This window comes from Gambusia affinis, linkage group LG20 (genome assembly GCF_019740435.1).
Source record: "Gambusia affinis linkage group LG20, SWU_Gaff_1.0, whole genome shotgun sequence".
In the NCBI taxonomy this organism is placed as follows: Eukaryota; Metazoa; Chordata; class Actinopteri; order Cyprinodontiformes; family Poeciliidae; genus Gambusia; species Gambusia affinis.
Window position 1 is genome coordinate 13,369,073 of NC_057887.1, and position 12,306 is coordinate 13,381,378.

At 38.0% G+C, this 12,306-nt stretch overlaps 1 protein-coding gene across 11 annotated transcripts in view; it reads left to right on the forward strand.

Moving 5' to 3' along the window:
* zgc:114120 (uncharacterized protein LOC619267 homolog) overlaps positions 1 to 12,024 on the forward strand; it is a 91,590-nt gene extending 79,566 nt beyond the window's left edge. For 7 of the 11 annotated variants that reach the window (XM_044101874.1, XM_044101875.1, XM_044101880.1 and 4 more), the window contains 7 exons: positions 1,581 to 1,884; positions 2,150 to 2,480; positions 2,567 to 2,709; positions 3,481 to 3,630; positions 3,727 to 3,828; positions 6,307 to 6,444; positions 9,354 to 12,024. In XM_044101874.1, the coding sequence (XP_043957809.1) occupies positions 1,581 to 1,884; positions 2,150 to 2,480; positions 2,567 to 2,709; positions 3,481 to 3,630; positions 3,727 to 3,828; positions 6,307 to 6,444; positions 9,354 to 9,386 (1,201 nt within the window). In that variant the 3' untranslated portion in view covers positions 9,387 to 12,024. Of the gene's footprint in view, positions 1 to 1,580; positions 1,885 to 2,149; positions 2,481 to 2,566; positions 2,710 to 3,480; positions 3,631 to 3,726; positions 3,829 to 6,306 lie in introns of all 11 variants that reach the window. The other 4 variants (XM_044101876.1, XM_044101877.1, XM_044101882.1 and 1 more) reach the window with 4 other exon arrangements.
* The last annotated feature ends 282 nt before the right edge of the window (positions 12,025 to 12,306 follow it).

Here is a 12,306-nt window from a genome sequence, read left to right on the forward strand (position 1 = left end):
TATCAAACGCTCCACTTTTTTTTATCAGATAGTTTCTTACTTTGATGTTAAACCAGTTTGGCTCGTGCATCACAATTCCAAACATGAAGCTTTTGTGCGTTTAATTTGAAAGCAACCAAAAAAATAAAAGTGGAACCATATGAAAATTATGTCCATACCCAAAGGAAGAGTGTGGAAACCTTACTGTTTCCATAGTAATTAAAAGGAAAGTAGTCTTCCATTTGCAGATGAAAAAATAGATTATATATTCATCAACCAAGCTGAGCACCACTTTAAAGTTTTCATACACTTTGTGGGTGTAATATGAAGAAAGCCAAAGCGTAGATGTTTGTTCATATTGCGCATTTCTGTGTCTGTTGAATGCCTGTCCAAAAATAAAAGTCTGTGTGTGTAACATAGAATTTTATTCTACTCATTTATTCTGAATAAATAAATTTATTCTGAATTTTATACTCAGATTGCACTCTGAGTCAATTAACAATTTCATAGGCCAAAGCTTGTTGAACTTACAAAAATAAATACAAATTTATGCAGTTCTAATAAGCGACTCAGGATGAACATTTTGAAATAGACATTAACTCATATATTGTGTTTAATAATATTAAATGTGGTGTATGAATGTGTTAAATAGTAACTTAGCGCCTGTGCGTTTTATACTAATGTCTGAATATGGCGAGTTCAGCGGAGTCGGGCTGTAGCAGCACGCTCTCCTTCCAAACATCACTACTGCTGATAAAACTAATGTTGAGATGTTCTGGTCAGTAATTACATCAGATGATTATTTCATCAGAGCAAGCTGTGATCAAGAGTCCACAGATTCAACCTCCACATCAGCCTCTTTGTGGGTTGAAGTGTTTCATGTCGGTAGACGATAAAATACGAGAGCAAGCTTTGAAATATAAATAACCTTTCTAATGAACTCATCTATTACTTAGCAAACTCAATCTGTGCTGCAGAGAATGTAAATTAAACCAATTCCTCTTTAAACATTTATTATTAAACATTAAAGATGCTTTATTCCACAACTATTCTATGGCGAGGAGAGGGAATCTGTTGGTGGTCGATGGAAGATTGATGGATCTAAATACACAAATACCTTGACAAAAACTTGTTAGAGGCTGCAAAAGAATTGAAACTGATGAAAAGTTCCTTTTTCAGCTGGAAAATTACCCTACCATACAGCCAGATCTACAAAAAATGTCTTGGATCAAAGCATATTAATGTGTTATAATGACCCAGTCAGTGTCCAGACCAAATGAACATGAAGAGTCTGAGGTGAGACTTGAAAATTTAAAAATATATTTAATACTCACCATCCAATCAGACGGAGCTTCAACTCAAGTATTGCCAAAACATGGGGATCTGACAGGAAAGGTGGTTCTACAGAGTTTTGTCTCAATGAGGCTAAATGCAAATGAACAGTTTTTGTTTTTTAAAATCTTTGAAAACAGTTATCTAAACTTTAAGTTGTTCTTGAAAATGTGCCATGTAGAAGTATTTTTGTTAGCATTCCTTTCCTTGTGCATAGTAGTATCTCGTGTTTAATGTTTAATAACGTTGTGCTTTCTCTGTTTGCACAGACAAGTCTCAGAAGGTGTGTGGAAGACCCCTGAAGACCTTTCCAGTCAATCCCAGAAAAGATCAGACGACCTGAGTCGCAGCTCTGACCTGGCCATCCTGAACAGTCCTCCTCTCAGCCTCAGTGACCTGAGCACCAGTGCCGGTCTGGCCAACTGGATGCCCCTGTCCTCCTCTGCCAGTGAAGCTGACACCTCCGGTCCTGAGCAGGACGTCCAGTCTTCCATGACCTTCAGAAACCGAGTCCTGGATGAGCTGCCCAGTCGGCGCCCTGCAGACAAAGCCGTGTCTGCTGAAGTCAGACTGGTAAACCTCATCATGTTCATTTCTCTTCATCACTCTGCTGTGAGCAGAATTATATTTGCCACTCATTCTTCTGCCAGATGGCAGATATTCATTTACATTTGACATTATATCTGAAGCTCTTAAAGCTGTTACTCAGACCCTCATCACACATGAGCAGATGGTTTATTATTCCATTTGTTGGGGCAGCATTAGAAAACCAACTCCATATATCCTGCCAGTAATTTCGTGTTCTTGTTTTATTTATCTCTGTCTGTATATCTGTTAGGCGGCTGAGCGGGACTGGGAGGAGAAACGTGCCAGTTTGACCCAGTTCAGCGCCCAGGACATCAATCGCCTGCTGGAAGAAACCCAGGCTGAGCTGATGAAGGCTATTCCAGACCTGGACTTTGCTGCCAAGCACATAAACAAACCGGCAGTGCCCCCCAAACCTCAGATTACCCTCCCAATAAGCTCCACCACAGCTACGTCTTCAGCTGCCGGGTGCACTGGGACCACAGCCACCACTACGTCCAGTGGGGAGCAGCAGCCTGGCAAAGTGCAGCTCGCCGCTCAGAAGCTCAACAGCATGGAGGGTGGCGGCTCACATCGAGGGTCTGGTGAGTTGTGCAGATTTTACCATCAACTGTGCACATAAAAGGATCATTTATGAAATTAATCTTATGGGGTTTTCTGATTTTTACAGTGGACCTCAGTGTAGCCAGATACAAAACAGAAAAACCGTCCAAGTCTCCTCCACCTCCTCCCCCTCGCCGAAGCTTCCCGTCGGCTCACGGCCTCACCACGAACCGCACCGGAGAGGTGATCGTCACCAACAAGAACCAGAAGGTGAGACTCAATGGTTTGATATAACTCAAAGTCAGCAGCTGTGAAATCAAATGTACCCTGTCTCTGTTCATAATAAACAACACATGTCTTCTAAAGGGTAATGCCATCTTTGCATTGAGTCAACTGACTGCAGCATTCTACATATGTTTTGACAGCATTTCTTTTACAAGCGTGTAGTGAAAGAAATACTGCCAGTTGATTGAGTGGCCAGTTGATTGCGTTCTTAACTTTGGAGCAATCTCTCATACTGAGGATGCATGTAGTGACAGTAGAGAAGAAAGTATCATTAGCAGTTTCCATTGAAAGGTGTTTGGTCTGCAATGATGCTTAAGGAGGAATAACATGTGAGCTCAACATGGCTGGCACAGCATGCAGAGGCACAACACTTCTTTCTTCTCCTGCCACATGTTGCCAAACGTGGGACACTTAAAGACTGCAGACTTGGAAAATTCCACAAGAGATGCAGTTCTGCAAATGTTCTCGCCCAATCATCCACTCATCACAATTTGTTCTGCTGCTGTCTGATATATGCTTCCCATTATTGAAAAAAAAAATATCAGTCATAACTGAACTGTCAGTCATAATGTTATGCCAGACTGGTGTGGTTGCATACAAACCAGTTGTTTCTGAGTGATACTCAACATCACAAATGTGAAGAGACATGACTGAATGAAACATAAGATGTCTTCTACTGCAGGGATGCATATGAACCCTGCATGAGTAGATATACACCACAGAAGCTTTTACTGCCCCCCTGTTTTATGTGTGTAGATTGAAGAAGATGGTGATATGCCAAAAACTTTGGTAAAGCTAAGAAGGACCCCCTCAGACACACCCCGGCCAGCCTCCACTCCACCTGTGATCGCCGCCTCAGCCATTCAGGATGAAGATGACGAAGAGAAGATTCTCGCTGAGCTAGAGGTAGGCCAGTTATTGAAATGGCTGAGTTGTTGTTGTTTTTTTCTTGTCTCGTCATATTGTAAAATGTTCTCACCACATTATTTCATAAATAAAAAGATATTTCAGAGAACACCTGTAAAAGATTCACCCAGTAGTAAACAGAGCAGCAGCCAACCAAAGGCCACCCCTCCATGTGTCTTTGGGTCGTTGGGCAGAAAGGTAAAACCTCAAGCTACCACCTGCTGTTGCCACACTCCTAGATCTGGTTCTTCTAACCTTACCCTCTTTATTAACTACTATTTATTTCCTACTTTGCTCAATCTTCCATGTCGACTAAATACAAATCTTGAGAGAAGAAATGAAAAGAAAATGAAAAACACGTTAGCTTGAACGTAATTAGAAATGTGCTTTTTGCTGCCCTTTGCCTTAAGATCTGTGTAGGTTTCTGGCTTCTATTCAGAGAAACATTAATTTATCCAGTCGTCAGACTGTGAAGCAGAAGAATACTGAGGGGGGAAATTGGTTATTAGTTTGTCTTTTAGACGTCAGAGTAAATCTAGTTTAAACACATGCCTTGGTTCATTTCCCCAGAATTTACTGAGCTGAATCTAATTTATTTTTGCTGCTAAATGGAGTAACAATTGTACAGATGGTTAATTGAAGAAGGGATACAAGCGTTGATGAGGAGACCTATTAACTTTTGCTGGACAAAAACAAAAGTGAATGATGACATTCTGATCCGCATTTATAAAGATTGTCGATTTCTGCTGTTTATTGCCATACAAGAGGCATCCAATACTATTGCTGATAGTATCATGGTTTATAGTCTGCACAAAACTCCCAGTGCTTTGGGAGTTTTGTGCAGGCAACCTATGCAACTGTTTCCAACTACTGATAAGTTGAAAACTCATAAAAATTGGGCTTCTGATTTGTTTGAAATAAATTTTACCTTAAAATTGATCAAATCCAATTCTCAATTAAAATCTTGCAACAAAAAATATAGATATCTTTAATTTACATTAAGTTTAATACAATGGAATTACTGCACATCTGTCAGCATCTAACTAAATTTACCTCAGGAATTGAAAATATCTGTACAGGTTATCACCTAGTCGTGCTCAGCTGTTGAACATGTTTCCAGTCACTCATCATTGGGACTTTTATTGTGAAAGTATGAGACTCTATTTTACAGAAATTTATATTAAAGGAGAAGGACAGAGGACATGATTTTGAAAAGGCTCCAAACCTGCTATAATTTTTTATTTTTATTTTTATTTTTTTTATCCAAGTGGTACAGTGAATGATTACATGAAAAAGCTATATTGTCCAATAAATTTCTGCTCCTGCCCAACTCAACTTCTTCCTTTATATGTGAGGAAGATATTTTTTGGGGGTGCGGGGGAGAAATGCTAAATAACAAGAACAAAAGAATCCTGTGTGAATATTTTTTACCCAAAAATCAAAACCAGATTTTTAGCCTTATCCCAGTGTGTCTGAGTTAGCATGCAGTAGTTGTACATGAATACAGCTACATGAATAAACCTGTTTGTGCAAAAAACAAGGAGGGGAATCTGCAAAAACAGCCTTCAGTTTCTCCAACGTGTTCAGCTGAGTAAAGAGGTTTTGTTTTTCTGCAATTATCTCCTGACTCCACCAGGCAGGTAACTGTCAAAATAAAAGATGTTGAGGATTTTAGGCTCACAGTAGCAGGTTTTTTTTTTTTTTTACACATAGGTAGGTCTTTAAGATTCACACCCTATTTTCAGAGCTGCTGCTAACTGATGATTAATGTCAGCTGAAATGACAGCCACTAAAATTATCTTAATGTATTTCTATTCCCAAGGCACAAGCAGGTGAAACTGTCATTTCTTCCCCTCGTTGTTAAATGAAAATGAAAACAAATTTAAAGCAAGGGAGGAAGATTGGAGAGCAGGGTTTCCACAACTCTTGTAGGAGAGTTGGAAATTCAGGTATAATTTTTAGCTTTAAATAAGTATGAGAAAATGTTTACCCATTTCTCTGTCTAAGTGATTTATCCATCTATTAGTTTATCAATCTGTCTACAATCTGTCCATTAATGAAACTGTCTGCGTATTTAGCCATCTGTCCATCCACTCATCCATTGGCTTGCTCATCCATCCATCCATCTGTCAATCTCTTTGTCTATTTGCTCATCTGTTTGTCCATCCATTCATCTGATTATGCAACTTAATGAGACGGTGTGACAGTGTTTTGCTGCTGAAAAGCGCTCCAATGTGGGTGAATTACAACAACTTTGCAAAGTAAAGTGGGACAAAATTCCTCCAGAATTATATATAAGATATATAAGACTCTTTGTCAAGTATTTAGCTTTATTACACCAAACTGAATTTATGGATGTCAATTGTTTGCCTATTTTGGGCGTTTGGACTTGATTGTTACAGAAATCTGATGAAAATGAAAATTGTCAATTGAGCCATTGAAAAAACATTCACTTAGAAAATCACTACTTATATCTGTTGTGTGAAATTTTTACTTAGGGGAGAAACATTTTTGCAACAATGTTTCCAAATCATTCCCAAAATAGTTTCCACATTAGTGCAATTTTATAAAGAGGCTTAAATTATCACAAGAGGCTGTCACTCTATTTTGTTAAAATCAGGTTTTCCAGAATAGCTTAATGAAACAATAAAACAACTTGTTCTTCTTCTCCCACAGAATAGCAGTAACTCGCCAGGACCAACGAAAGGTCCCACCGTCGCAGCCCGACTCAAACACCTTCAACAGGGCAGCCTGGAGAGACCAAAAACCCGCAAGCAGAAAGAGGATTTCCCCAAACTCCAGGGCCAGCAGCAGGTATTCCACTTCTAACCCCTCTGACGCTCCGCCTGCCTCTCCTCTCTGCTGTCACTTCAGAGGAAGCTCCGCCTCTTTGTCCCAGAAGACTCTGTGAGGGAGCACAAACTGATTTTCACCTCCTCTTCTTGTGTGTTTTACTGTTTGGGTGGCTGGATTTGGGCGAGCTTGTTGAAGCATCAAGTTTTTGCCCAGTGTGTTAGATTTTTTTTCCACTGACTAGCCTAAATTGGGTCAGAAAAATTCTGATCGTTCATCCTGTTAAAACTGCTGCCTTTAAATAGCCAGAAGGATACAGCTTATTATGCAGAATGATTCGAGCGAGGTTGTATGAGTTTAATTCATGCAGGAAATAAATTCAGAAGCAGCAGAAAGAATAAAGCAGACATGGAAAACAAAATGCGCATGGAGGCACAAAAAATATAACATTTTAAAAATAATTCTGCATACGTAATATTAAATATTGTTTAAAAAATACAAAACATGAGCATAAATTGATGTCCTTTCATATTGTTTTTGAGGCTGACTTGACTGTTTATTTTGCTGGCTGGAAATACCTCATTCAATCATTTTCCCCTAAAATCTTTTCCTGAAAAACATCTTCAATTTAGCTTTTGCCCAAGCAAAAAGGATGCAGTTGTGAACTGATTTTCAATTCACAACTAAATTGGTCACTTTTTTGTGACTCTACAGAATTTACAAAGCATTTGTTGCTTGTTCAAATTTAAATTCAGAGTTTTTTTTCTACAAAATTCAAACCTGTTGCTCACAGACTGTAACACAAACCAAGTATCCAGGAGTCACAAAAAATAATTCTGCAACAATAATAAACCCCTACAGGAGTACATAAATATAACTTACAGCTCCATAATTAGTCAGATCATTTTATCTCCACGTGGCTCTCACTAAATTAGAGAAAGTTAATTTATTTGAGTAAAAACAAGCAGGGACAGCTCAACAAAAACAGGTCCTGCTGGGAAATTAATAGAGGAACAAATGAAGAGGTCTAAATATTCTGGTGAACAGCTGCCCTGACACTGGACTTGATAAATCTCAGTGGACCAGCTGAGCAGATGAAATGGCACCCCACATGGCCCCAGGGAACTGCCACACTGGACTCCAAATTGGATTCAAATAAAATGAAAATTTCACCCAAAAAAGACTAGCAGTCTAGTCCTTCTTGGACTTTGCTTCACAATCGATTTATGCTGCAATCTTCCTGTTGCTTGTGCACTTATTTTCTACCACACTTCTTCCTTCTAATAAACCTTCTGCTAATTATGCAAAGTAAATTTCCACAAAGTAAATCTGTGCAACAAATGTTGCAGACAAAATTCAAATTTGTTGAGATGCTCACCAAAAACAAAACCTGGAGTTAAGACACTGTGTTGAGGAAATAGAATCAGTTCCCTTCCTCAGGTTTGGATTTGTGAACGGCAGTAAAACCTCCAGAAGAAAGTGAGTCCAGCCTGAGCAGAGTTAGTGAAAAACGTACAGCTTGTTTGAAAACGTAGGCTGGAATATTATTGTCTCCATGAATGGATGAATCATATCTGCTCCTTCAGACACAGCCGACCGCTTTCGACCGAGCTGAGAGTACCAAGCACATCCAGCTGGCCACTCAAAGCCTTTTCAGTTGTCCTCCGTAGGTTTTCAGGCTTTATACATTCAGAGGATCTCTGCACAGAAAATGTATTCCTGAAACATAAAAAGCTCAGATGTTTGTAGAGTAAAGAAACTAAAGCCTCTGTACTGTTATATTACAGCCTCATATTAAGAAGGCCATGGCCAGTGGTTTGACATCTGTCCATCCTAGCAACAAATCAAATATAATATTCCAACCACAGCTGTGGTGCAAATGCAACACTTAAATCATTCCTGTACTGTCGTCTGTACAATCGGAATATTATAATAATATTACAGAAGCAGTTTGGTACTGATAATAAAAGATTCCATTTTAGTTTGTATTGTTAGTCATATTCAATCAAGTACAGGTCAAATACAGAGAAACTGCAGACATAACCTTTACTCTTTAATTGGAATAGGGCAAAAACAAAAGAATCTAATTGTGATGCTGATCAAAATATTTTTCTGCCTTCAGATAAAAAAAATCCTCAAAAGCAACACTTCTCCTACACTCCCATTCTCATGTCTCTTGCCCTTATTTCTCCTTCTATTCATCTCTTCTTTCTTAAATTCCTCAGTCTCTTATTTCATTCTTCCTCTCTCTGTTTTTCCTTCCTCTACGTTTACTCTTCATCTCCTTTATTTTTTTTTACTTTCTCTTCTTTCCTAACGTCATCCTTTCAGTCTCCAGTCCTTTCCTACGCAGCCTTAATTTCCTTGCATCCTGCCTTTTGTTCCTGTCCTTCTTCCTCTTCCTCCTCTTATGCTGCGTCACTCAGAGGAGGAAGGGGAACAGAATAAGGACAGATTTTTCTGTCCTGCAGCTCTGACAGCAGCTCTGCTTCAGCTCAGCGACAGCCGATCATACGAGGACCGTCATGCCGATGCACCAAAACCTGACGTTCCCATCGGCCAATCAGATTGAATTGCAGAGCAGCGGGAATGCAGGGATGAAGGGTTTAAAAGATTTAACAAAAACTTGATGTGTCTGTTAGTAAATTTTGATTTTTATGTTTTCTCCCCTTTCACTGCTTCATGTCTCCATTAAATTTTTCCCTTTTTTGCTCTGAAACTTCCCCTCCTCCCTCTGCTTGCTTTTTGGGGCAGTCTTGAGCTTCTGCTGCTCACTGATCCGGCCGATCATCATCATTTCTGCCGACGTTTCCCTTCACTGCTTTTTTCTGACATCTTTTTTTAGTCCGTCAGCCAGCCTTTTTTTTTTTTTTTTTTACTTCTCCTCTTCGTCACTTGTTTTGCCTTTTGTCATCCTGTCTGCTTCTCAGGTCTCTCAGGTCTCATCTGGACTAATTACGTGAGGACTGAGTACTCGGATCATTCCACTTTTGGACCTCTAAATCCTAATTCACACCTTGAAGGTGACTGTTGGTTAAAATGTCACAGTTTGGAGGCAAACAGGAGCTCCTGTTGTCTGCTGAGAAATTAATGTACTATGCCGATTCATGTGTAAAATTTGGAAAGTGACTGCAGCAGTTCTGGACCTGCAACATGAAGCAGTTTAACACATCTAATGTGTAAATCCATCTACTACCATAACTAACAACCTAACACCAGATTTATGTCCCAGTTTTATGCTTAATTGAGGTCTGGCGGATTCTCTGTATAGGTAATAAATTCGTTTTTTTAGTTTTATTCAGTGAATTCTGCAACAAGCACAGACGTAAAAGCTGCATGAGATGTAAACAAAGGGTGCTGCATTAGTGTTTCACTTCATATTACAGGTGGATTTCAGTAAATAAGAATATCATTGAAAAGTACACGCATTTCAGTCATTCACTTCAAGAAATCAATAGAAATAAACTTGAAACATAAAACGGATTAAAACATTTCTGTTGTTTGAGAGTAATGTTTTGAAATAAATTACTAAAAATTAACTTTTTCTTGATCTTCTAATTTACTGAAATTTACCTGCATTTTGCCAAATCTTGCATTATTAAGGTATGAAAGTATTAACTGGACTTGTCAAACATAAAAGTATTTAAATTTATCTATTGCTTCATCTCTGACAATTCATTAAGCTGCTTTAAAATGGTCATAAACATGAATTTTTGGAAATGTGGGACAGACCCTTTGTGGTATTTATTAGTTAGGATGGATTTTCTGCTTTGAAATCTCCCATGGATGCCATTTATGTTCTTATTGTTCAGTCATGAACACCGACCTTACCTGAAGCAAGTAAGAGCTTCAGATGTTGTTCTGGGTTATTTTGTGATGTCCTTGATGACTCGATGCACACCCACCACTCTTGGGAAAGTTCTCCCCATTGCTATTCTTTCTCCACTTGTGGATAATGGCTCTCTGCAGTCCAAAAAGAGCTTTAGAAGTGGAAATATGCAACCTAGTCCAAACTGATAGATGTCAGATTTTGTTACTCATCTTTTCAAGGCTGTTTTCTTTTTAAGATCTTTAAGCCTACTTGCTGTCAGATGGGTTCTAAGCATTTCTTTCCTGGTCTGGTAGTAATCAGGCCTGGGTGTGGCTGGTGAAATTGAATGAAAAATGTGAGCAATCCCAGTGAATTTACAGTTCAGTAAAATAAGGAATTATAATTTCACACAGGATGGTGTTGACTGCGTTTTTCTCTTTAACAAGTGATATTATTAAGCTTTTGTTAGGCATTTTCTCAACCTATAGAAACAAAACATAATTAGCATCTTTGTAATTAGACTATATCTGTATGATTTTTTTAAAAAATCTAGAATTAAAGTTTTAAAAACAAAGTAAACAAAAATAAACATTAGGTCAAAAAGCACTTCAAAGCACAGGCCCTCCAGAAGATGAACGAGTCCTCTCCATTTGCAGAAATAAATTTGAGCATGTTTGCTATAAAACTCTCTAGTTTCAAAATTTGAAGGGGCCTGTATGTTTATTCAGTCATACTTCTGCAGCTCCACAGACACCGTAGTTTGAACACTTTAGAGAGGTGGCTTCACGCTGCAATTTTATTTACAGTTAGCATTTTCCTGAAATAAGAACAATGAAACATTCTGCCTACATGATATACTAAGCAGACCAGATTATGCGTAGTAGAGCAAACATTTAACATTTCTAAATTAAACTGTTTGTCTAAAAGTCCTCAGTTTATAGCAGCTGTTCACTCACATATGTCATCAGAGAGCGCCACTCAGAAGTTATTTAATTAAAAAGCCTTCGGTTTAAAATCCATGGACATTCATGTTTATACATGATATTAAGGGTGAAACTGGGACACAGGCATGTTAACATGTTAGTCCTCAATTTCAGTTTTCTTGTAATTTGGACTGAAACAGAAACATGACATATTGAGCTAAAAGACTTTTGGATTCAAATGAAACCAAGCCAGTTTTTCTGAAAGGATTGGTGTTTATACGTGAGGGAAACTGCATTAAGAGTTTATTGTTAACTTGTTTATGAAATGTAGGAGCAGATTAGCTAATCCAGATTTAGAAAAGTTTAAATCTGACCGGAAACACTTCAGATGTATGTATATTAGTATAAAATCATTTAGTTTATGTTTTAGAGAGAACATGTAAAAAAGAAAAAAAAAATTCATCTATGTTTTATATAATCAAGCTTTTTTTGTATTTTTATACTTGAAGAGGATTCATAAGCATGGAACACATTTATTCTGTAAATTCTTTATTTTTCTGCGTTAAAGACTTTATTTTTTCTGCGAACCATGAAACAAACCATAATCACACGTTGCTGTAGAGACCTGAAAACACTCCTAATACGAACTGTAAAATAGTGCCACCACATTTATTAAAAAAAGCACATGAAACAATCCCGTCACTGATGAGACATCCTGTTTGTAGCCGTTTTATTCTATTCTAACCAACAGTGTGTCGGATTATACAGATTCAACTGTTTATCGATGGTTTCTTAATGAGCGTGTGATTGTTCAACCATTTGTGGATGTTCAGATCATGTATATAAACCCAAATAATATATTACAAATTGATTTTATGTGATTTTTTTATATATATACATATATATAGAGGGGGGGAAATACTCCAAAATGGCATGCATACTGTAAACATTCCTGGAAAATCTGCACGCCGGCTGAACTGACGTCTCATTTTAATTCTGTGTATACCTGTGAGTGTACCATAGAGTAAAGAAAACTGTACAGCAACATATAGATTTTTGTATTCTGTTAAAAGCCCTACTGTCAGAATAAATAAGAAAAAAGAAATCAACTATCACACTTGTGAAGAAAGATATCTAAAAGATATTTAT